The 26,529-nt window shown below is 42.4% G+C and overlaps 1 protein-coding gene across 7 annotated transcripts in view; it reads left to right on the top strand.

Annotated features, from left to right (window-relative positions):
* The window catches only part of DENND2B (DENN domain containing 2B), a 153,391-nt gene that overhangs the window by 81,651 nt on the left and 45,211 nt on the right, over positions 1–26,529 (top strand). For all 7 annotated transcript variants that reach the window (XM_042038731.1, XM_042038727.1, XM_042038726.1 and 4 more), the window contains 3 exons: positions 10,839–12,053; positions 15,777–15,913; positions 26,177–26,325. In XM_042038731.1, coding sequence (XP_041894665.1) covers positions 10,839–12,053; positions 15,777–15,913; positions 26,177–26,325 — 1,501 coding nt within the window. The remainder of the gene's footprint in view (positions 1–10,838; positions 12,054–15,776; positions 15,914–26,176; positions 26,326–26,529) is intronic.

Here is a 26,529-nt window from a genome sequence, read left to right on the forward strand (position 1 = left end):
GGGAGAGTGTGACTGTCTCCAGTGAGAGTGACCCCATTCTGGAACAGAGGGAGAGTGTGACTGTCTCCAGTGGGAGCGACCCCATTCCAGAGCAGGGGAGGAGTGTGAGAAGTCCCCTCCATGAGGAGGAAGCAGCAGCAGAAACACCGTATGATGAACCAACCACAGCCCCCGCTCCCCGTCGCTCTGAGCTGCTGCGGGAAAAGAGGTAGAGAAAATCAGGGGTAAAGCTGAGCTCAGGAAGAAAGGGGAGGGGTAGGGGAAAGGTGTTTCTAAGATTTGGGTTTGTTTCTCATGATCCTACTCAGGTTTGACTGATAATTATTTTTTTCCCCCAAATGACGTGATGGTAATTGGTAAGGAATCTCTCCGTGTCCTTATCCCAACCCATGAGCTTTTTTTGTATTTTCTGTCCCCTGTCCAGCTCAGGAGGGGGAGTGACAGAGCAGCTTTGGTGGGCACCTGGCATCCAGCCACTTCTACGCACATTGGAAAGTGTACCAAGGGTCATGTTTGTCATCACAGCTGCAATTTATTTTGCATTCCATAAGGTCAGAGCCACTAAAGAAAATGATGATAAGAGAGGCTGGGGGTATAAACTTTGAAATCTTTCCTCATTCAGATAAAGGATGCAATCTCCAAAGATGTTGTATACTCAATTAACATGTTTCCTTCTCTCTTTCTTGCTTCACACCTCCATGAGTCATCTTTTACTTATCAACTGCTCCCTCTCATTTCTGCTTTTCCAGGTGCCAAAAAAAAAATCCTGTGTTTGATTTCTTTCTTTCAGTTGTTTACATAAAAGAGAGTTATTGTATATATTTGAGAGATATTACTACTGCTCCTGTCCAGAGTCTGTTATGAATGTTGGGTTACTTCTTAGAAAAGAAAAAAAGAAGTGTAACTTTTGGTCAGAAAACTCTTTTGCCTATCCTCAAATGTTGCAATGAATGTCAGTGTGTGGGTGAGAGACAGACAACTTTCAAGGTGCAGTTGCATAACTCAGTGACTGGAAAGTTCACAGAGGACTGTAGTACCATTTATTTTGTTGGAAAAATAGTCGAAGTTTGAGACACAGATCTTTGGTGATTGAAGCAGGTGGAAATCCACTCTTCTAAGGGACAAAAGAGAGAGGGCAAAACTTTTAAAAAGAAATTAAAGATGAAGATCAAGGGCACACTTCTCCAGCTGTGTCATTCTAAGAGTAATGCAGTAACAAACAAAAAGCTGTCAGACTGCTTTATCCATATTACAGAAACATGTACAAAAGGTGTCCTTCAGGGAACATGTAAGTTTTCCTAGTGTGGAGTGTGCTGTTTTATGCCAATGCTTCAGCTTTTTGCTTACAGAGAAGGTTGCAGCAAGTTGAACTGAGTTGCTACACTTGTCTTGACAACAGGATGGCACCCAGCTGCTGGTCAGGGATGAGTCTGCCCCTCAGAGGCCTGAGCACTCTTTGGGCAAAGTTTGAGATCAGAATTAGTTCTTCTTTTCCCCTGCCTCAGATAGTCCACATGGCTTGTGACCCACCTTCCCAGTGCATGAGCTCCAAGCACACAGCACTGGGACAGGCTGGGTCTGATAGACTGTGTTTAGGCAGGGTGATGTTGAGGTTGTTCTGGATTCACAGAGATAATGCAGGAGATTCTATTCTGCTGGTGTTTAAAATTTTATTTTGCTTTTTATTTTATTTCCTCTGCAGTGCAGTAACTCCATAAGCAGCATTCTCAGATCTTTTCAATCACTTTAGTATTATCCTGTGTGACATACTGTATTTTCCCCAGATGTTTCAGGCCTCAGACCTGATGGACTGTGATATTGGTAGCTGAAATGATGACAGAAATTAAGAACGCCTGTAGCATCCATAGCAGACAGACGGACAATGGCTTTCAGTTTTATAACCTGCTCTTCCAGGATACTTTCTCAATGTGTTACATAATCTAATTTGCAAAACTGTATGAAAGAAACATCTACAGAAAGATCTCACTGGACATTGTCAGTACATTGGGGACCACAGCTAAGCTGGTGGGACTGGAAGGATAATGTGGATACTGGTAGGAAAGGCAAATAAAATATTTTACATTTATTCTGAAATGAGCTCTTCTGAGTGGATGAGATTAAGAAAGTTTGTTAAAGATGGGATGGAGTCCTGAATTCTTATTCTTTGTCTGTCCCTGTTAGATAGTTATACTTGAAACTATTTGAGGAGGTTTTGCATGCCCTAAAAGTTGATTTATATGTGAAGCAGGGAAAGCAGGCTTGTCTGTATTCTGGATTAGTGTGCAGCCAGGATTTAGGAGTTTTGACTTCCTGTTCAGTTCCTTTCTCTGTGGATATAGAGTATTTCAGTAAAGTATAGAGTGACCTTGTAAGCTTTTCTGGCTTGTCAGGGCAGAAGAGGGATGACCCTATTTTACAACAACTTTTCCAAACCAGAATTCCAGATTTGGAGGTTGCCAAACCCAGAATGCCCTCAGACATCTTGAAAACTAAGCATCACAATTCATAAAAATAATTTTTAGCCCTTCCCAAATTTTGTGTATGTGAGCATAGAAAACTTTGTCAGAATTAGTTCCACAGAGTTTATTGCTTTGATATTCCAGGACAGATGAGCAAGCATGTTGAAAAATCACCTGTGCTTTGAAAAAGCGAAGTCGAGAGCCTCTTTGTGCACTGGGATTTTGAACAGTCAGCATGTTCAGACATGCTGCTTAAGAACAAGTTTCAAGGACTGGCAGTTCTTAAATAGACAAATGAAGGTTTGTGCTTTCTGCCTGGTTTAAGAAAGTGCCATCACTTGCTGTGTTGCCACTCCCTCTCCAGCAAAACTCCCAAGATCTTAAGAAATCAGGTGAGACTAAAACATACTGAGCCAATTCCAGAACAATAAAAATAGTGGAGCTGTAACAATGGAAATATCTATTGCATAAATTATTATTCAGAACATGTTATGGGAAAAGACTAACTCCAAGGGAGGCTTCCCTTTTTCAACTGTGAATCATATTTTTTGAGGAGAAAACGAGAGATGGTCCTATGAAACCAGTGCAGTGTACTTTGATGGAAAAGAGAGAATGGCTCACTCTGATACTTCTGTTCTTGCTTTCTGATTTTTTCACAGTCAGCTTCTGATCCCTGTGATGGAAAGTACAGCCCAGGCTCATTGGTATTCTTTGCCTTGGGTAGTTATTTGTGTCTGAACAGAGGAGGTGAAAAAGGCTTAAATGGGGAATTGTTTAAAGACCATCCTGCCCTTGCCTTGTAACAGAGCAGAAAACTGCCATAAATCTGGAGTGGCAGGGAATCTAACCCTCTGACTGTAGATAATTTCACAATTTCCTGTTATCTTCTTCCCCCTGACTTGGCAAAGACACCTAGTGCATGCAGATTGATGGCATTTTATTTTACAGTCATTCCTCGTGCTCAGATTTGTCTTGCTGTCTTGGCTTTACGGATCCTGTCTAATTCAAGTATTTAGCATCTGACTCATCAACTTTGATTTCTTTGCCCTTTTTCTGTACAGTGGTAGAACACAGTTGCCACTTCATGTAATTTACTTTGGCAGAATGACTCCTGCATTTCCCTGGTGTAAATCAGACCTTTTTGCTTCCGAGCCATAAAAACACAGCTCAGCTGCAGTCAGCTGTGATTGTGTGTACTTCTCTTCATGAACCAAATGCAAAGGCCCAGAGCCCTGGGGGGTGTTAAACACAGGAATTCAGCACAGCACCCCTGCAAATGCACACCACAATTGTTATCATTGACTCAGTACTTCTTGGGAACACAGACACCGGAGCTTTTCAAAACCGCACACAGAGCTTTATTTTAATTTCGCTGTCCTACCATTTTGTAGCTAGTTCTGATATGGTTTCGGTTTTTATTTAAATGGAAAGTATCAAAATTCCTTGGGGAAAAGAAATTCAGAAGTAAAAATAGGAAAATACTTGGTGTTTCTATTTTTGTTCTATCTTCAAACATTTTGTGATTTGTTGTCCACTTTGATTTTATTGCCTCATTCTCTCTAAATGCTGGGACTTTTCCATCCCAGCACATGTTCATGAGAGTGAGCCTATTTCAAACAATCCTATAAATGCAGACTAACTGTAAAGTTAAGAAAGTCCAAGTTTTTGTCTTGTTTTTGTCACAATCCCAAAGTCAACAAAAACAGGGGGATGTTACTTGGAATGCAGAGTTTTGGGGATTTTTAGCCATACTCCTGGTGAGAGCTCAAAAATCATAGAGTCTGGTGCAAGAGGGTTTGTTCTGCTACCACTTACATCACTTTCCAAGAGAGAGGCAAGACATGACAAGTTGCACCACTTGCCCCATCACCAAGCTGAATCACCTCAGAAACCACCTTACTAGTGTGTACCCAGCACTTGAGTGTGAAAAGTTCACCTCCTTTATTCACCATAAGCCCTTACTTAGATTTAAGGTAATTAAATATAATCTGTAATTATCTACTTGAGTTATGTAGAGAATGAAAATTCTGAGTGCTGTGAGAATGCAGAATATATATTGTAACAGGTTTACGGCCAAATGGAAGTGGATTTAAATTCAGTAGTGCAGGAGGTCCCTTTGGCCTTAATGTTCCCATAATCCCTAGTTACAAGGAGTAAAAAGAACATTTTTAAAGTCCTTTTCTCCTCCAGGAACAATTAATACACTGAAAGATTCAATTTGTATTCTTTGATGCAGTATACAAGGCAGTTGTCCAGGCCTAGATGCTCATTTATAATTGAAAAGAAAAAGAACTCGAAGGATCATCAGTACATGGGATCCACCTCAACTAAGCAGCAAAGCCATTTCAGATCACCTGTTGTGGTGATGGTTCTACTTTTTACCCTCGTGCTGAGCACCTGGTGACCCAATCAGACCAGCCTGACTCCCTGCATTTGTCCCCTGCTTACTGCAATGCCTTGCTGAGTCTTTGCAGCTGTCACTGTCTCTGTCTGTCTGTCCCCTCTGGTGAGGATGCAGCTAGGGGTGAGGAAAGGAAAGGAAATGGCACATTGTCACAAGAAAATAATGCTGAATCCATGCTGCTCTGTGAAATGACTTGTTCCATAACTCATCTCAAAGTGCAACCACACCACTGACTGCTAGTGTTTGACAGCTCAAAGTGGACTCCTCACAGTCCTTTGGAGGAAAGCGTAGAGGAAGTTCATTACTAGCTCTTGTATAGAGAGAGGAAGGGGGAAATTTTGGAGAAGTATCCCTCATCATCGCTTTCAATCAAAGCCCTTAAAGGCTTTTGGTCTGCTTTGAATTACTCTGCCTTTTTGCACCTGAAGAGGCCTGGGAGATTGCTGTACTGCAGTGGTGTGTTCAGTTTTTGTTTGTGCAAAAGTATTGATTTATACTGGGAGCTTTCCCAAGAATGTCTGACAAAGGCAGGAGAGTTTATGTGCTCTGTTTGTTTGCTCTGTTTGTTTGCTGGGTGATTTCCTGGCAGCACTGCCCTTGGAGGGTGTGGAACTGCTCATTACAAGGAGCTGTGGGTACTGAACCTCTGCAAAAGTGCTGGTTCTGTCCAGGTCACAGAAGGAATGGGACATAAACACCGCATCTAATTTGAGCTTCTGTTGGTCTATACATATTTTCTCTCCTCTGCCTGCTTCGTCAAATCAAGTGGAAGTTTGATATGAATGAATACCATAGTGAGCCATTACATCTGTTCTCAGCAGCCGTACATCAAAATGTGCACAGTGTAGTGAATGGTTCCAGTTAGCAGGTGAATAGGGTGTGATTCCCTCTCACTTTGCCTTGCTCTGGGAAGGATGGATTCCAGTATTTGCACTCAGAGTGGCTGGCAGTTGGTAGCTGAACATTTCTTAGCATTCTAGCTTACAAATTTCCAGAGAATTTCAAAGTTACATCCTCATTTACCTATCAGGGCAGCTCTAGTGTGTCTATTAAACATGAGTTTTTCTGCCCTTGCAAGGAGAAATTTCTTTTGCTTTTGTTTCAGATCTCCTTAAATATCGGCTAGAGCAACAAGAAGTCTCTAGTGTTGTGTCCAGGCAAATCTACTCATTCCCAAACTCACAATCCTATGGTCACAGCTGATTCTGATGTTATTGTTACCCTGAAACAGGTTAGGTTGTCCTGATGAAATTGCACAATGCCCTAAGAAGAACCAAGGATTAGAAAAAAACCTAAATAAAACACTAAGAAAGCAAAATTTTTCCTAACAAAAGTGAGGAGAAAGTCCTGAGGAGTAAAACTGGTGCTGGGAGTCTTTGCATGAGCTCACCCAACATCAGTGTCATTGGGAAATGATGGCATCTCATCAACAGGAGCCTGGAAAACCCAGTACCTTTTTGTCAGCATGTTCCTTGTTCTTTCACCAGTAAATGGGCTCCCATGCATGAGCATGTTGAAGTGGGAAATTCCCTGGATCAGAGTGCCAAAATCTGTCCTACTATTCTGTATGTGTTGGTTTAAGAGAGCAGATGGGGTTTGCAAAACTGAAAAATTGCTGAGTGGCTTCTTCCAGCTCGCCTTTCCCCAGGACAGGATGGTCTGTGTGGTCACTCCTGACACTTCAGGAAAGCTAAAACAGTGCTGCAGAGTCTGAGCTGCTTAGAGGTCAGAGGGGGGGCAGTGAGAGTTGGGAGTCCTGTAACTCTTTCAAGGCAAGTCACTTAACCACCCTCCAGTCACTGTTAATGCCTGAAATGCAACCTAAGACTTTTTTTAGTGTATATAAAGTGCATAAAGTGTGTGGATCTTGGATGCAAATGCCTCAATAAATGCACATTCTGATTATCCACCCACACTCTGATTTCCAAAAGACACAGAACCAGCTCTTGAGCTGCTCTTCTTTCTAGCTGCCTCCTGTTGTTGAAAGCTACTCATGAAATTGTGGGAATTTTCTACATCCATTTCTTCTCTTTTCTGGAGTTGATGTTTGGCATTGGAAGCAGGAAGAAGCTTGTGCTTCTGCTCTACTGGATCAAAAGGTCAGGCCCCCTGGTTTTAATAATTCTTCCTCTTCTACAAATGGACAAATGTTAGCACCCACATTTTGCAGGAAGAATATTGGTGTCTTGTCCAAAATTAGAGACCTTTTGACTTTTTGGTCAGATAGAGGGCAAGAACTCAGGTACTTTTGGCATGGAGAACCAGCCCTTCTCCATCCCCATAGATTTTTAGTGTAAGTCAGTCTTGCTAAAGGGCAGGAATTCAGTTTTTTATCTTTTGCCTTGTGATGAGTAGGTTGCAAATTATCTCAAAGAAGTGCTTCTGTTCTCTACTTGGTGCAGCTGAGATATAGCTCCACTTGTATCCACATGTGCTCACTGGACCTGGTGAAAGGAGATGCCTTTACTAGAGCAAACTACATATTTGAGAGCAGCCCTTGAGAATTACAGATTTTGTAAGTTACAAGTTTTTTCTACATTTGGGTGAGAAAAAGAAAAACTGGAGAGAAGAGACTGAATCAGAACATGAAGATCAGTTGTAACTACAGTTCAAAATCCTAGAGAGCATGACTGATATTATCAGCTTCCTCCTACCGTGGGTAACTGCTGATTTCTCAAGGAACAAATCACAACAGCAAAGCTAAGCATGGTCTAGAGAGCTGGAAAGCAACTCTTGGATTCTGTCTGCTCTCCTCAGTGAGCAGCAATGAGTCCAGGCAGAAAGGTGGTTCCAGGGTCTGTGACCTGTTTAGAGGGCATCGTGGGCTGCTTGGCAGCCTTTGAGATTGCAGTGCACAGCTGCCTTGTGAAGGGTTTGGGAACTGCACACCAAAGGCTGCATGTTGGAAGAATGCCCTTAGGGAATCAGAGCAACTTATTACAGTGTCTTTTGAGAAATACTGATATCCTCAAAGAAATATCCTTGCCCAGAATGAAGGTGTTGGTTAAGGGAACTTGTTAAGAAAGCTGAATTTGATTCCATAATCTCTATTTATGCTGTTTATACATGGTATTTGTAAAGTTTATGTAATAATATGCATTGTAAGGTGCTGCACTGCATCACTTTGTATGCAGGAGACTTCAACAAAAGCATTTTGCTTTACAGTCTTTTTGTGGAACGTTGCAAGTTTCTTAATTTTTATCTCTGTCCAGTAATACTGGTTTTAAAGTCTGGGGAACTGTTGTGCCTTCAAGAGAATATTCTTCTAATGGAAGTAGGTTTCTTGGGCAAGATCCAATTTATTATCCACTGATCAGCTTCTGGACTTGTTTTTTTCTCTCATTCTGTTACTTAGCAGCATCCTTTAGGGAATGCATGCTGAAACCATCAGCTTTGTTCCTCTTTGCTGTTCAATTATTCCTATAGATTCTCTCTGGATTACTTAAATTTAGAGTGTAATGCAGTGTAAAACAGAATCTCTTTCTTCACTGATGCAACCCAAGTCCTTGAGAGTAAACCCCTACAGAAGGCCTGTGGCTCTGCAGCCCCAGTCTTGTGCAGTGGAAGTGAGTGGGAATTTTGTAACTGAATTTGGGGGTTTCAATACTAAGCCTTAATTGCAATTACCTTACTGGGGACCTGGAATTTAAAAGAATGGCTCATACCTCTTAAGAAAAAATGTTTTGCAACTTCTTCTGGTTATACAAACCATAATTTCCCCCTTTTCCTCCTTTCCTGATGAATCACCAAACCTTTTTCTGACAGTGGAAACAGCTGAAAAGATATTTCTTAGAGTATAAGGACATAAAGGTCTATGCCTATGGTATTTTCTGTGCAGTGTGTCAAAGGCAGAGAGAGGTGTCTATGATTCTCAGATTGTCAGCATATCCTTCACCTCTGCTGTCCCATTCTACTGACCTTACTCCAGTCATTTTGTATTTTATTCTTGCTCTTGTCAATACAGATTAGACTCTAATAAGTAAGTCGTAACATGCTAAAGTGTTCCACAGGGTCTCTTCTTTCCCTATTCTGTAGTTGAATCCTGACAGTGGATTTAGCCAACATGCAGCTTCTGAGGCTGTAGTCTTTAGATGTAAAATACACTTCCACTGGGTGATGCCTGTTTCCTTGAGAGAAATGTCACTGCAGCTCTGGGACAGGCCTGCATGACATGAAAGAATTAGCAGAATGTGATCACAAATCTGAGCTGAGGCAGGGTTAAGAATAATATAAAAATTTGGCTTTGAGGTATTAACCTGAAGAGATTGAGATGAGACAGGCAAAAAGAATGAAGAATCAGGGTGCCCCACCAAGCCTGAGGAGGCTGATTCAGGTTTCATTTTCAGACACTATAAGGGTATGTCAGCCAAGGTAATTCCAGGTAGTCCACTACAAACTCTGCGCTGCAACAGCCAGCCAAAAGCACTCATCATCTGTCACCTGCTTTTGATCTTCTGAGATCTCTTAAGACACCTGTCTGCAGCTGTATAGAATGGCAGGAAATTCAACTTCTGGGATGCAAAGAGCATATTCTGGCATGCATCCTTTCTCTCCTGAAATAACTGCTTTAGGCAGTTGTTTAAGGAGTATTTGCCATCATCTTTGACATGGCATCTCTTTTTCTACAGGCATGTTTATCTTTCAAAACAATAAAGAAATAAAAGTCACCAAGTGGTGTAACTTCTGTGACAAATAGACTTGCTTGTCTCAGACCTCTGAAAAAAGGTTCCCTTTTGTGATAATTTGATTATTGTATTTTTCTGACCAGAACTTTTCCCTTTTGTGATATTTTCAAGCTTTGATTGTGAAGTATCCACTGTAGGAAACTGGGATGAAATCTGATAATTTGGTTTGGGGTTGCATTTGAAGGAAAAGAAAATATTTCCTACGTCACAGTAAATTTTTCAGAAATCACGCCAGTGCTCTGTAGTTTTTGGATTACTGCACAGAAGTTGGCATCTCTACTGTAGGTATTGGCTGGCTGTTGGAAACAAAACAATATAGCAGCAGAGATCTTCTGAATCTCTTCTCCCTTTGCTACAGTGCAGACATTTGCTTCCTTGATTTCTTTTGGTCAAGCAGGTCTTTCATTTGGATCTTGTCTGTGTACAGGACAGATGATAAAATCCAGCTTGTTGTCCACAGCCTTGTTGTTCGCACAGCACAAACTTAATTGCATATGCGAGGCATTGCTTAGGGGTCTTTCCTTTTTTTCCTGTACTGTTTGGAACAGAAGGGGGTTAATGTTAAAGGAGTTGTGATTATTTCTGCTATGATTTGTATGTATGGATTTTGGCAGGGCGGCAAACCCCCTTTTTTGACATGGTTTTGGCTTAATTTCCTTACTGCTGGCTCATCACTGATGAGCCGAATGATTAATGTGTTATTTAGTTTCCTTGTGTCTTTTGTTCTTAAAAGTCCTTGCAACAACGTATAAAACCCCAGTAACAATAGCTGATTTTGCAAACCATGGCAAGAATTTGTTCCAAGGGTTTTTTCCAGGGTAACACTGAGATCTTTCTATGTAGTTTATATTCTCCAACACACAGTGTGGGCAGATAAATGTGTTTTCTCAGTGTGTAATATTCTTTTGGTAAGAAACTACTTCTGTTTGATAAGGGGAATTGAATCTGTTGGCCACAGCATCAGACTGAAGATGAACCAGGTCTACTCATCTGCAGGTAGTAGATGCTTTCAAGGCAGTGGTTTGCTATGAGAATGTCAGCTGGTTTTAAGTTCAGGGTGAAACAGAGGCAAGAAACCTTGTTTTGGATGTGCCAAGTGTCCTGCTTATGGCCCATCACTGACACCAGTTAAATGCTGCCACCTCCCACCCCCGACTCTGTGGCTGAGTGGTCACTGGTGTCTTAACGATGCTTTGGTCTTGCAGTGTGGAGACTTTCAGCCAGAAGAAATTTGGCAAATAACTCCAGTTTCCCCAAGGCCTTGATTTTTTTATTTCTTTCTATTTCCAGGTGCCAGTCAGCCACTCCGCCGCCCCTGTTGTCCCCGCGAAGAAGCCCTGCCTACCCTCTCAGCGACAGCGAGGACTCTTCCCGCTCTACTGGGCTCTCCAAAGTCTCCAGCTCCAGACTGTGCCTCAAGGACTGGAAAAGCCGCACCTCTACGCTGCGAAGCACCTCCACGAGCCCATCGGACACCGACTCCCCGAGCCACCCCCTCAAAGCCATCAGTGTGGGTGCTTTGGATAAAAGGCTGTCCGTGTTCAAGGCTGACCAAAAGGAGACTCCAAATGAGGCTCAAGATGGGGAAGCAATAGGGAGCCATCCGCTCACCAGGAGCACTCTGTCCTTGGGCACTGCCACCAAACTGAGGACCCTCTCCATCAGCAGGGTGAGTGTCCGCTCGCAGGCGCTGGACATCAGGCAGAAGATCACAGAATGGGAATGCCGCCGGGAGCTGTCCCCCAGGACGAGTGTGTGTGTGGACAAGAGGGATGCTGGGGAGAGGTCAGGCAGTGAGAGCTGCCCCAGTGTGCTGACCTCTCCCTGCAGCGACAAGACATTTGATTTCAAAGGGCTCAGAAGAATGAGCCGAACATTTTCCGAGTGCTCTTACCCAGAAACCGAGGAGGAGGAACTGCTGGACAGGGATTCCTGCCATCGGTTTGAAAAGAGACCAGGCAGGAGCGAACCTTCTTCTGCCACTTTCCTTAAGAGCCATGTGAGGAAAGAGTCCTCTGCCGTGCTCAACAGAATCCAGAAGATCGAGCAAGCACTGAAGGAGCAGTCGGGCAGAGGCCTCCCCCAGTTACCAAGTAGCTGCTACAGTGTTGACAAAGGGAGGAAAAAGTCTGGGACTCTGAGTACTGTGGAGGGACTGAGTGAAACCCTGAGCGATAGCAAAGGAGGGAGTGTTATTTTGGGGAGTGAACCAGAAACACCTCCTGAGGCTGAGAAAAGCAGTAAAACAAAACAGGGGGTTACTGCAAACTCAGCTGGCCCCAAAGTGCTCCTGGAAAGCCCAGCTAACAGCGCCGTGAATCCCGTCCCCAAGCCCAAACGCACCTTTGAGTACGAGGCAGACAAATCCCACAAAAGCAAACCAAGCAATGGCCTACCTCCATCTCCCACACCTGCTGCTCCTCCTCCCCTCCCGTCCACTCCTGCACCCCCCGTGACCAGAAGGCAGAAGAAAGAGTCGCGCTTTCACAGAAAGTCCCAGAATAGGTAAAAGTCAAGGAAAATCTGCTCGGTTCTCCAAATAAATAAATAAATGGGCTGTATTTTTGTAGTAACAGTATTTTAAGTTCGCCCGCTAATGCAATGCTTTTGACATAAGAAAAGCTAGGAGTTGCCTGCAAGACAAGTGTTTTTCCTGCTGGTCTGCTCTGATAGGATGCACTGGTACAATACCTTTGCATGCCTTCAGTTTTGGAGTTCTACGATCTTCATTCCTCGATCCCCCAAAAAGGCTCTAGGTTAGGTGTGCTAAAGGTTGTCTAGTTCATGTTGGCACAGATGCCCTTAATTGTGATTGTTAATGGACCATAATTTTGTTACTGTCGGGTAGTGGGACCATAGCTGATCCCTCACAGTCTTTTCTTCCTGTAAAACGTACCTGCAGAGGTTTTCTCTTTCTAAAGTTCATTACTTTAGCAGTTGTGTCAGTTTTATGCAGTGTAGATGATTTTATTTAATTCAGTGCTCAGGAATATTATCCTAAGTTACTATTAAAAGCTGTGGAGGATTAATGCTGAGAAAACCGTTTTATCACAGGCAGTCCTTTATATCCTTCCTGAGTTAATGATAGGGAGAGTGTATGGCAACAATTCCCCAGCAATCTCTGGAGCTTGGCTTGTTTTAACCACATGATTTATTTTGAGTTTTAGACATGGTGGAACTCATTCTGCTCATTGCTTAGAAGATTTTAGGCATAGTTGTTGCTAAGCATTCAAATTACAGCATTTTTTAACGAATTCACCTGTCTGTGCCTGTGCATGATACACATCTTCCCTTGATATTTAGTGATGAGGTCTGCAAGGAACTGCTAAACATCATCTCAGATGCACACTATCCCTTCAGTATCTACTGCTTGCTGTTGGTTCAGTTATTGAAAGTTTGTCAGCACAATTATACTGACCTGAATTATAGTGGGGCAGGAAGAGGAGAAGAGGAGCCTTCATATTCTGTCCTTTCCTCTCAGGAGACACCTGCTTCTGAAAGATCAAACAGCTCTGCTGAGGCGTGTTGTTTCTCCCAGAAAGGTGTGGGGGGATGTGGAAACTCAAGCTCTGATTAGCAGTGCTTATCTTTGAGTCCTGACAATAATCTCAGAGGAAGTAAATCTAGTTTTTAATGAGAATTTGTGAAATAAAGCTGTCCTCAGTTTGTTCAGCATAGCACTGGCAATGTGCAGAAGACAAACAGTAATTTTAAAATGTTCTGGTGTAAGTGATACCCTTTATTGGAAAAGGGGTAACTCATCTAAGAACCACAATATTTTATCACAATGAGTTTTTGAGATAGTTTTGAAGCTGCTTTCCAGAAGAGGTACAATTCTGCTTGCACCTGCTGTTCTGCAGGTTCAGTCTCCTGTCTTAGCAGAGTTAGACAACAGCACAGTTCAGCAAAGGATCTTCAGGCCTGGGTTAGGGCTAGGAGAAACAAGCCTTCCAAAAAGCATTATTTATCAATTTAAGTTGTAGAATATAAATTGTAGGATTAACAGGGTTGTCATGTGTATCTGATGATCCTTGCAATTCAGTTTGACATTCTACTGGGTAGGTATCCATTCATTTGTAACAGCTTTACCCACTGTAGTTTAATGACTTCTCTGGACACACCTCTTGTTAATCATGATCTAAATAAATTCAAATCAACCTCCCAAAAATCTCAGGTTTGCTGGCTATCTTAAATGGTGGGTGGAAATCCTTTATAAAAATCTCAATTTCATTGTCTTTGCTACTGTTCTTCCTTCAGTTACAGAAAGGAGAACTCCAAGATTTACAAAGAACTTAAGACCATACAAGTCATCTAAGAATAATAATATTTGGTTGATAGTAATTACTGAAATCTCAGTATCTAAACTGTTCTTTTTTTGAGAACAGACATAACTCATTGTGTCTGCAGCTTGTAGCTGTGTGTTTCAGATTGAACATACATGTGGTTTGCACTCCTTGGAATGTCATGAGAATGGACTGAGAGTATTTATTTTCCCAATACTTTGGTTGAAAGCACTGGTTTTATTTTTGGTGGTTAATTCAACATCCTAGTAATATGGAGGAAGTCTCTCATGTTTGCCTGCTAGCAGAAAGCCAGGCTGGATCTGGGCAATCTGCTGCCAACAGTTGCTTTAACATTTCAGAGTGATGTGGGCTGGGTGTTCCCTAGCAGTTGGAAATCCTCTGGCACACACAGAGCGCAGGAGAGGAGTGTCACAGCAGAGGCTTGGGACACATGGACCACAGCTGAGTGTCGGTCCACAAAGCCATTCCTGTCATCCTATACAGTGTCACCACATCACAGTGGTGCCTTGAAATCTATAGGAGCTGGATATTTAACTACTTTAGGAAGTCTCATTTCATACACAGCTATGTCTTCAGTGTGTCAGCATCCTTTGTAACTGTGAGTAGCTGTGGAGGAGCAGTTGTCTGGATCTGACGTGCACAGACTGTTTCTGCCACAATCCTGATGTGAATAACTTGGACCTGGATATTCTGAAGCTTAGGGAAAGGGGAGAGAGGAGGCTCCTAAGCCCGATCCTGAGCTGTAAGCCTGCTCCAGCAGACAAATAGGAAATGCCCTTTTCGAATGTATTGTTCTTTGCAATAGTCACTGTGTTACCTGTAGGGATGCTTGAGCCAACTCACAGGCCAAAGTGTCTCATGAGACTCTGTCACTGCCACATGGATATGCTGTAACATATGCTTCACTCCAGCTGGGAAGAAGAAGAAGCAGGGTTGATGGTAGGATGATTTATTGTTAATCTAGTTTGGGTCTCAGTGAGTGAAGCATGCAGACCAGCACAGTCCATGCAAGCCTTGCAGCACCATGGGATTTATGCTCTGACCTGAGCCCATTTTTCTCACTGTTTCATCCTCAGCTGTAAATCAATGCAATGAATGCCAGCCCATGTACTGCTAGCACTGCAAATTGTGGCCCTCCCAGCTTGAGTGTAGATAGCTTGAGAGTGGGAAGAACTCGGCCTCTTCTACCTCTAGAACTGCTCAGCAGTACCTGGGGCAGGTGTGGGTGGGAGACAAGTTGTGTGTGTTCACCTGACCCAGCTGGTCCTCACCTTCCTGCCAGAAAGGGCAAACCTTCAGCCTCCAGCCGTCAGCCCAGGTTGCTCATACACCCCAGGGATCATTAATTTCCTCAAGGCTTTCTCCTTTGCTGTCAGTGCTTGGCACGGGGTGTGCAAGGGAAACAGGTGACTTTCACACGAGTCTGCCTTTGGCATTTGTACACTGAGCTCTGTGCAGGAACATATCTGAAAGTTCAAGATGTGAATAGTGTCAAACTAAGGCTACATCTCCCAGAGCAACCAGTGCAGGAATGCTTTTCAGACACTGTGTCTTTCTTAGGAGAGAGGGCTACATGTTTCTTGGGCCTCTGGAAAGAACAAGGTAATTTCTAATCTGAGGATTGTGCTGCTAACTTACTCTGTAAACTTGGAAAAATATCACATATTTTCTCGGTATTTTCTTCCTGTCTGCATAATTGGGTAACAATACTTCCAACTTCATAGAAGTGTCATAGATGATTATACTAGAGATTGCTGTGAGCACAGGACTTATGGTCTGCTAAAAGTTAGTCCTTAAAGCATAATGTGGGATTTTTTTTTTGTTGTGGTTCACTTTATATATATTTCTTAGCAAGCAAATGCTCATCTAAATGTTTGAATAATTTTGCATTCTTGTTACTCATTATTATTGTTTTAAACTTTAGAAAATCCTTTGAGTTTGAGGATGCCTCAAGCCTGCAATCCCTGTACCCTCCCTCCCCAACTGAAAATGGAACCGAGAGCCAGCATAAATTTGGATCCAAGAGCACTTTAGAAGAAAATGCCTATGAAGACATTGTAGGTAAGAAGCTGCTGCAGAACATGGGCTCCCAGCAGGATGTTGAGTGGCTGTGGGCAGGCCGTGTATTGCTGAACACATGCCCTGTGCAGGAACATTCAGTGCTGTCAGTAAAGAGAGATTAAATGGAGGCTAAATGGGTTTGATCCTTCAGTGCAAATGTAGCTCTCAGGCTGCATGCAGGAAGTCTTGATTCTTTCAGACTTCACTGGGTAGTATTGGAAACAGACTGTTTGGTCAGCTTTTTGCCAATGCTTTTCAAGTACCAAATCGTTCTTTTTATCGAGATCTTGGCTTGAAGCCTTGAGTGGTGTAAAAATGTAAAGAACAGAACCCGAGACAGTGTTTACAGAACTATCCAATAGCAAGATTAACCTCAGAGGCCTTGTGTGGTCAGCCTGAGCTTTTCAGGACTCCGGTGTGGACTGCCCCAAAGCAGTTATTTGTAGCACTGTTCCTGGTCTCCTCCAAGTCCCAGTTGCTGGTTAAAGAGGAATTAATTTCCTTTAGCTATACAACCATCAGGAATGCACAACAAAAAACACTGTTTTCATTAAGCTTCATAAGAAAAACATGTTTCTTTTGGTCTTAGAAGGAAATCTATGGCCTATGCATACATTCTTTTAACATCAAAAAAAAGTTGTTATAATTACCAAAAATTGGGCAGCCCTTCAGAGGACAGATTTTCCACACAAGTGATGAATATCTGCTTTATTTTTAACTCTTTCAGTATAATATTATTGCAACAGATACAAAGGGGACTTGGTTTTACTTTGGGCAATGAATCTTTATATACTGAAAGCTGGAGGGCTACCAAGATAGTCTGGAACCCTAGAGCACACATCCTCTGAAGAGACACTGACAAGCTGGGCTTGTTTAGTCTGGTAAAAAGCACTCTAATAGTGCTTACAAATGTTTGAGAGGCAAACAAAGACAATAGAACAAAACTATACTTGGTCATATCAGTTGATATAGCAAAGAACAATGGCCACAAATTGGAGCCTGGGGCTCTCTGTCAGACCAAAATTCTGTCTCTGGCTTGTCAGCCTCAGTGAAAACAGGAATTTACTCTTTCCATTCTCAGCTGTATACTTTGTCTATGCCATTCAAAAAAATTGCTTTCGGAACAGAAGCTTTCAGCTCCTGCTCAGTGTCTGTTAAAATGAAATCTTTTGTAGATACTAAAAAGTCATTTTCTGTGTAGTGCATCCTTATATCATCAGCCTTTTCCATGACAGACTGCCGTGCTACTCACACTTGAGAATGTATTGTGTGTTAGTTACAGTGCTCATCTTTGCTCAGGACTTGTCACTGTGCCGCCAGATTTTATGTGGTAATGATTCTTTCCCTTGTCTGGTTTGTTAAATATCAATATAAAAGGTGCAGGACTGGTAAGAAGCTTTCTTCAAATGAGAAGAACTCTTGGGTTCAGTAAAACAAAAATCATAATGGGCTCTTCCAACTCATGGGTACTATAAAGCAGTCCCTTGCAGACTATAATTTGGCCATTTTGGCAGGGCAGTGGGAAGAGAATGCAAAATTTCAGATCTGTGGACAAACACAGAACTTCATTGTTTTGTACTGCTTTTTCACAACCTCTTCCCAAGCACTTCATTCAATACAGGCAGTGCGGGGGGGAACACAAAATCAGTATTATTCTTACAAACTGTCAGGCATGATTAAAGACAAGCCAAAGAGGTTTGATCTCCAGCTTTAAAGAAACTATCGTAGTTTTGTGTATCACATCTGCATAATTTATACCAGTGGTGCTAGACCCCAGTCTCCAAGTAGCACTTTTGTGCTCATGCAAACCAGGTGTCTGCAAGAGTGAGTTTATTTTATAGATCTACATCTGCTTCAAAGCTATATAAAGGGCTCTGTCACTGTTCTCTGAGTTTTCTTGGCAAACAGTTGCCCTGGAGGTGCCAGTGGGTCTTTTTTTCCCTATACCTTGTTGAATCTCCTTGCCTCCCTAAAACTTGGAGGCAGTTAAAACATTGTTGCTGCAGTAATAAGCTTAATAAAGTGTCATGTCCCCCCACCCCTTAGAATTAATATTTGTAATGCAAGGAAGTGTTAGAATACAAGGAAAGAAAGCGGTGAATGCTGTGAATGCTCTAAGTATTCTAGTGTGAGACAGAATCATAAAAAATTCAGGTTGGAAGGGACTGTGAAGTCAGCTGATCCAGCCTCTGCTCAAAGCGAGCCTGATTTCAACATTAAATGAGGTTGCTTAGGGCTACATCTGGTTGAGTTTTCAAAATACCATGGCAGGATGGCTTCACTGCCTCCCTGTGCAGCCTTCTCCACTGCTTAGCCTCCATTGTGAATAATGGTTTCTTGATGTCCCTGTGAACAAATTTTTCTTTCCATCCAGTCTGAATTCTCCTTTCAGACTTGAAGGATGTTGTCCTTCATCCTTTCACCTGCAAGAAGTGCCTGGTGCTGTCTTTTTCACTTGCCTTTCTAGGTAGTGGCAGACAGCAGCTGGGTTATCCCCCAGCCTTCCCCAGGCTAAGCAGCTTCTAAGCGTGTAATTGCTAGGCTGGAGTCATTGGTTTTTTGGTCACCACATGGCCTCTTCATGTGAGGCATATGCACACCAAAGCTTTGTCTTCCTCCTGGTGCCCTTGCACTGCTTATTCTTTAATGACCAGGGCAGCAATGAACTGCTTTGTGTAGTTTATTTGAGAGCTGCCTTTATTTAAAAAAGTAAGTTTTAAGGTATATTGAAACCAAAAATGATCATGCTCTGAAATCCAGTGACATCACGAACCACATGCTTTGTTCAATTTTGTAATATTTCTGTAGACTTTAATAGATGAAATACCTGCATGGTAAGTTCAGGACAGGTATTGGATTGGAACACAATGATCCATTCTGCATTAATCAAGCAGCCCTTGTATAAAGGGGTGCACATTCCTAATAAAAATCAGAGCTGTGTTCCATGTGCAAGGAACCATGTGGACTTCATTCATCTTCTGTACTAGCACTCACAGAAATGTGGCAGTCATAGTAAACTTAACATTGTTTTGCTTCTTGTGGTTTTGAATGAGCCTTTAATCAGACCAAAATTGATGTGGCTTTCTGAATCCGGTTGGGGAAACCACGCTTGGCTTTGTGTGAATTCAAGAAACGATCATAGTATTAAGAGATGGCTGAGATTGTTGCTTCTGCTGTGTTTGTGCATAACAGTATTTCCTGTCATATGGACCATACGGTTCCAGTTTTCCAGTTTGCTTGTCTACATGCAGCTGAGATGTTGGAATACTGGTATTTAAGGTCTTGTGTCTCTGCAGCATTGTTGACCTGACATCTAGGAGAAAGAACTTGTAATCACCACCAAAAAAAAGTTGAACGAGTAAAGTGAAATGAAGGTTAAGGGCATAGTACTAAGTTTGACTTGAGAAAATCTAGTAAAACCAGGTGAAAGAAATAGCACTCCATTTAGAAATTAAATTTAGTGGAAGGAACCTCTGACAAGACAAGCCTTCTTACTCTCTAAGTCCCCAGAATGCTGTACACAGCAGAACAGGTGGAGATTTCCTCCAAGAGGACACGACAGATGTGCAGAAAATGCATTGCTCAACTGGGCTCCGTGTGTTGCGTCGTAGATTGAGAATGTTTAATTGAACATTCCATGACTCCGTGTCTGCTTTGGCAGCTGGAACTGAAGTAGTCTAGAAAATAAGGCAACGCCTCAAAAACATTGCTGTGGAATCTCTAAAGCCAGGATGAATTTCTGAATGGGATCTTGCTGGTAGGTTCCCACTGGGAGTGTCCCTCAATTCATTGTCTCAGGGACAGCTGGCCCTCTTGGGGAGGGTTTCTTATGCATCCTCCATCTCTCTGGGCCTGTTCACGGTCATGTTTAGGAGATTTTGAGGCCTTTCAGTAGCTGGACACTTCTATTGACAGATTTTTGCGCCTTAAGAGGACAACATAATCACTGCTTCTGTAGGGGTATATAATATAATTGAATCTTGTTACAGCTGACACCACAGGTGACTGATAAAAACTTGACAGTGGAGTCATACACAATCGTTTGGCTTTTTCCTCTGTCAGTTTGAGTATTGCTTCAGTTTGGGATAATCAGCTTCTTGTTTACTTGTGCATTAAAACAGGACAAGTCACTCCATGCCTGCTGGTAAAGGCACCTCATCTCTCCTAAACCAATTAATTGGTTTGATTTCTTGTGTAAATTTGGCATAGTGCATGTCATGTAACAAAATGAGATTATTTAGCTGTTTTACTGAATCCTTCGCTGTGTGTGATCAGAGCTGCAGCAATGATGACTGAGGTCAAGTTGGAAAATGTTCCAGCTTGACATTGCTTTCAAATTAGAACATTTGCAAAGTTCTTCCAGTAAATGTGGGAAAGGGTTAGAAAGAGAGCTAGTTGATCTTTTGAGTAAAATCTCATCCTCACATGCCACATTATTGCCTGTCATGATTTTGTAGCACATTTCAGTCTGTCATATTATCATCCCATGACAAATCAGGGAGAAATGGGAATTGCTGGGCTGCTGTGAAGCTGAAGCAAACTTGGAGAGATTGTAACTCTGCCAGCAGTGCTGTGCTAGCTGCTTCTCTGAAGACATTTTGGGTTTTTAGTCAGACACCAGCAGGTTTCTGCAACTAGGATTGATGCAAAATGAGGGCAATGATCACAGACTAGTATATTCCTGTCTTATTCTGCACCCACAGTCTGCCTGTGACAGCCTAAAATGAATGTGAGATTTTGGAAAGTGTAATAGTGGCAAATTTAATAATAGACACTGTAGGGTATTGGCAGCCAGAGCACAATAAATCAAACAGTGTTCATATGGGCCTGTCAAAGAAAGGCCAAATATTCAGCTGATCCTATTGACAATCAGCTTGCTGCTTTGTTGTTACATTTGGATACATGGATTCATTTTTAATAGTCATCTCATGCCCTATTTAGAGCTTAGTTTTTCTCTGTAGAGTGTGTCTCATCATGATAACATCCATTACGACTTCTTGTGACAGTCTCTGCCTGGCTTTCTAGTCAGTGCTGTAGGTTAGTAAAACAGAAGAAAAAAAGACCATGAGACTGCTCTCCCAAATCCTCCTTTAAATTCAGAGACTGTGTTGAAGTCAGCAGGGTGAAGCCCCTGAAATGCAGGCAGTTTAGAGGAGCTGTTGCTGTACTGTGCCAACAGTTGCTCATCAGATGTTTTCATGCACATGATTTTGGACTGAGTGGTAAATGGGTGATTTTTGGGGATGAAATTTCTTGTTCATTTACCAGCTGTGCAAATTCTTTTCCCTTATGCTTCATTATGACTACACTCTAAGCTCTTGCAGTCCCCACAGAGATCGCAGGGAGCTGAAAGTATCTGCAGTGCTTCTTCTGCTTATTGCAAGGCAAAGCAGGACTGGAGAAGTTCAGAAAGCACAGGTTGTTGCCTACAAAGTCCATGGACCAGGGCCCAAAAGGCTGATTGCATTTTAAACTTGCCACTCTGCTTGTTGCAGACGCTCTTCTGCTTTTCTGAGCTCGTGATACTGAGCAGATACACTGGGTGATAGGACTAAAAGCAAGAAATGGTCTGGAACTTAGTGCTGTTCAGCAAGAGCTTTTCAAAGCAGTTGTAATATGTCTCAGCTGTAACTTGAGGTTGAAATAGTTCCTCTTTCTGCAGATTCCTGGGGTAAATTCCCCAGCTGAGATGCAAAGTTGCAGCATCTCTGATGTTGAAAGAGCTCATCTGTGCACCAAAGATCTAAGCTTGGATGCTTAATGGGAGTGTGGAGATTTACTGGTTTTCATCCATTTGATCTGAACATGCTCATAAACATCCCAGTGGCCCAGTTTTCCTCCAGCACTGGTGGTGTGGATCTTCACTGGTGTAATTTTATGACTGAAATGAATGAGCAATGCATGTGCACCTCGTTTGTGAGGTGGTAACTGTCCCGGCCATGCAACTCAGGTCCCTGGGCTTTCTAAGTAGCCAGGAATGGAAGGCAGCAGGCTCTTAGCTTGGGCACTCAGCATCACCCTGTGGATTCTGTATCTCCTCTGTGAGCATTGGCTCCCACTTTATGCACCCAACTTAACAAATATTTAAGAGTCTTTTCCTTCACTCTATACCTGCTGTTCCATTCTTCTCTCTTCCTGGCAGTGCAAAAGGCTGGAGTTATAATCAGCACTCTGTGAATCACTTAATTCCTCTGATAATTGTTTCTCCCATCTAGAACGAAATGATGCATTTCCCTGCTTTCTGCCATTTATAGAGAAGCGTCTGCCTGCTTCTTTTTTTTCCCCCTCAGCCTTACTTTTCACTCCTTTCTCAGCATGAGACAGGCTCGCTGAGTCTGCCTCTGCTTCCCATTTGCCACGTGTGAGAGGCTGAGCAGAGGAACATTGTGTGCTGCCTCAGGACTTGGTGGGGATGACTCGCAACGCATCATGGAGTGAAGAACTGCAACCCCTGGGGGAAACTCATCGATCCTTAAGCTCAAGGCACTGCATTCCTCAGGACTTTTCTAAACATCAGTGGTTATTTTATCTTTTTTTTGGTTCTCTTTCTTTTCTTCCCTGATGGACTATTCATTAAATTGTCTGTGAGATCTTCTGGAGATAAATGTCGTGTAGATAAATGCCCTGTGTTAACTCAACACTTTGGTACGTAGAATTCGAGAGAATGGGAAACTTGGAAAAAATGCTTATAGAGGGAACTGATCTGGGAGTAGGGATGGTGATTAGAGACAGTATTTGCCAAAGACTTACTGTTTGTGATCATATGCATTCTGGGGGTATGATTCAGCTTCCTTTGAAGTCAGTGATAATCTGCTGCTGTCTTGTGTGGCTGTTGGATCAGCCTCATTAAGACAAGCCTGGCCTCTATACTGCATAATGTTTCTCCTTTTGGCTTCCAATATAGACATCCATATGGCAGGAACAAGGATGTTTCCTTGCTCTTTCATTGTAAATATGTTTTCCTTTTGCAGCAAATCCAAGCACCGCAGCTTGCAAACATTCCTTGCCTGAGACTTAGGACTGGAGAAGTGGTGGTTGAGGAGAAGGCTGTAAACCTCTGAGCCAGCCCAGTGATATGGAAACTTTCCTCCTTTTTTGTACTGCAGTGGCAGCAGTAGCAGCCACCACCCCGGGTCTCCCGCAGGACCTCACTCCCATGTGGGACCCACACCTGCTGGTGACCACCACTTCTCAAATCTTTTCTCCCATGGAAGGGAGTCACTGTGCAGTCAGATGCAGTTAAATGCTGTTTTGAGGCAGTTCAGGGTATTTTCGGCACTTTTAGTTTACTTGACATCTTTGGTTTCTTGTCACTGGTACAGAAACCAGTCTGGGCTGCCTCTTTTTGTGTATCTGGTCTTTTGTGTGTCTATGAGGGAGAGCAAATATACTAAGAATCTGGTAGTTGAAAATTGCTGGGGAGATAGTTTGTGTGTTGCTTCTAGTTCACAGCTTGAACCAAATACTTCCTTCAAAAGTCACATCAGCAAAACCAGGTGGTTTCTGATTGATCAGGCTATTTCATTATCTGAGATTTGGGTTGGAAGGAGGTTCTTCTTAAAAAAAAAAAAAGAGGGCAAAAAAAATGGTGAGGTGTATTTGGTCTCAAGGTGTTATTTCAAAGTGAAAAAAACCCCCAAGCTCTGAAATAATTTGGTTTTTAAGCAAATGAGAGAAAGAATAGACACAAGAGTTCTAGAACAGCAAACCAGTCATCTGCAGAAGCTCTCACAGCTCTAGGGGAAAGGGTTAAAATCCCTGTGGTGTCTCCTCTGACCTTCCCATTACAATGAAGAGGAATTTGGCCCAAGCTCTCTTTTGGTAGAGACTCTGACTCAGAAAAATAGTCTCTGCTCATGGTTCCTTGCTCCTCCCCCTTCTCTCATCCAAGACTTCTCTGGGCCCATTTCTGTACTTAATATATCAGGTCGGCATTATTTATGTTGAGTTTAACTGGGTTCAAGCAATTCTGTTTTACATTGCGTTTTGGAAAGAGAATCCCCCTAACATTTATAAATGCTTTACATTGTAAAAAAGGTTTTTTTTCACTGATGGGCTTGTTTCTTCTCAGGAGTTTGGGTACTCTGTAGACTAATGCAGTAACATTTGTTTTCACAAGGAAGCCCATGTTTGAGCCCTGTCTCACGAAGCCGGGTATTTCGAAATCTATTAATCCATTCCAAAATGCTTGCTTGACCTATACTTGACTTGGGCTTACAAGAAATTTTATTATGCCACTAGAGCCTAATCATCTGTAAGTAACAGCATTTTGCAAATTTTACTATTTATCATTGTTATGATTACCATTTCTAGAGCCGTAGAGTCTACAAGTAACAGAATCAGAGTGTGATATCTATTTTTCCTTCCCTCAGGAAGAATCAACCACTTCTATAGTCCTCCATAGTATTCTTTTTTTTTTTTTTAGGGGTATTTGTTGCTTAAGATTTTTCCTGTTCATTGCATTCATCAAAAGGTCTTCCTTCATATACCCCATGCACCTGAAGGTGCTCTTTCCATATGGCATGAGGATTGGCTTCAATGATAGTGCAGCCTCCAGAATCAGATTCCCTCTGGATGAAATAATAAGCTCTGATTGCCAAGTCAAACATTCTTCAAGAGCAGCAGTGATTCAGGCTTCTAATTAGAACAAAACTAAAACATTCACTCTTGTGCTTATGTTTGACTAGAAATCTCAGTATGATGCACTACTGAAGCAAAACTGTATTTTTATTTGTATTGTGAATATGTGAACTTGCTCAGCAGAAGTTCTTGTGGCTGTAACTGATGAATCAAGCAGTCTCATGCTTCCAGGCTCAAAAATAAAGTAGAAAGCACAAACTGCTTTGCTTTTCTTTTGTACAATAAGGAAATTTAATAAGTCTGTCTAGAACAAAATAGCTGGTAGTCACATAGACTGTTAACCCAGGCCTTGCTCTCACTGAAAACACCATATGCCTCAGCTGTAATCTCCTTAAATGCTGTGAATATTTTCTGTAACAGTGGGAATAATGAACCATGCTACAGCTTTCTGTCCTCAGTTCTCAACTGACACAGTATGTAGTGAAAGCTGAATTTCTTATATTAAATAGCCTGTACTACAACATACATATTGTACCAAACTCATGGGTTTTAAATTCGTCTTTAGATGTAAAACCAAAAGAAAGTTGGTTTAAAAGCTTTTAACTTCCTGGATGTTTCTGTAAATTCAGGTCTTGATTTTGAGTAGATCACTTTTTTAAGAGATTATTTTCTGTTCAAGATGGCTGGAAAACTGGAATTTCTTTGTGTTTCAAAAACCTGAAGCTCTAAATCAGTTGCTGATTATCAACTGTCTGAAAAAGTGGATACAAAATGTTAATTTTATTGATGGCACTCATTTATCATCATGCTACTTTGTTTAGTGAGAGGTCTGCTAAGTTCAGGAGTTTGAGAAGACGATGGGTATGGGATCTCACTTAAACCTGGACTATAAATTTTGGTTCTGGTTTTCAAATGGTAAAAATTCAAAGACTGAGGTCTGCTTTTAAGTGTATTTTTCATTTAAGTCATATTTAGGGATTAATTGGTCAAGCCTCTATATATTACTAGCAGGATGAGTTTCCTTCCGGGAGAGAGGAGTTTCACATAACTTGAAATGAACAGCTGCCTAATTTGAAGACAGGATATATTTTAAAGAACACTTTGAGGATGCAGTATGGTTGGGACAGAAATTGTTCTCCTTTTGCACTTTCAGTCTTCTCTCTTGGCACTGCTGAGCCGGAGTGTTTATTCTTTCTTTGCCTTCTCTCAGGAGGAGAGAAAAATGAAGGTTGCATCAAATAAGGATTGTCTTATTGTGTGTAAGGGTGGCGTGTTGAGCACAATTATTTATTGGTCTTCATTTCACCCCGTGAGTGGCTGTTACAGATTTATAAAATCCACTGATACACTTTAAAGAAGTTAAGTGCCTTAGCTTTTATATATCAATAAATTTTCCACAGCTGCAGATGCTCAGAAGCACGTCTTGTGAAATCTTCGCATTTTAGTTAAAAAAAAAAAAAAGGACAGTAAAAAAATCCAAAGAAACTTGTCGACTTCATAGCCAAGTTCTCCTCCAAATACTTCCAGCTGCAGCTAGAGGGATGAGTCATGCTGAAAGCTGAGGAGCTTTTAGAAAAGCCTTTCACTTGGTTCACATGATTTTTTTTTTTTTTCTAATTTTACATTCCTGTCTGTTTTTCTTTCCTTAAAAAAAACAACAACCCCGAAACCCCAAACGTGAAGGCGAGTCACCCAAGGAAAACCCGTACGAGGATGTGGAGCTGAAAGGCCGTCACGCGGGGCGAAAATCCCACCAGCTGTCCGAGAATTCCCTAGATTCCCTGCACAGGATGTGGACGCCGCAGAACAGGAAATACCCGGGACCTCCGCAGGTAACGGCGGCGGGCGGAGCGGAGCGCGGCTGAAGGCGCTGCTGGCCCGGGGGGGCACGGCAGCAGGAGCGGCGGGGCACGGCAGCCCGGCGGCGGGGCACGGCAGCAGGAGCGGCCGGGCACGGCAGCAGGAGCGGCGGGCAGCTCCCTGGGCCCCTGTGCGGGCAGCTCCCTGGGCCCCTGTGCGGGCAGCTCCCTGGGCCC

This window comes from Corvus kubaryi, unplaced genomic scaffold (genome assembly GCF_017639235.1).
Source record: "Corvus kubaryi isolate FWS band 111438036 unplaced genomic scaffold, C.kubaryi_AGA036_p1.0 37392, whole genome shotgun sequence".
NCBI lineage: Eukaryota > Metazoa > Chordata > Aves > Passeriformes > Corvidae > Corvus > Corvus kubaryi.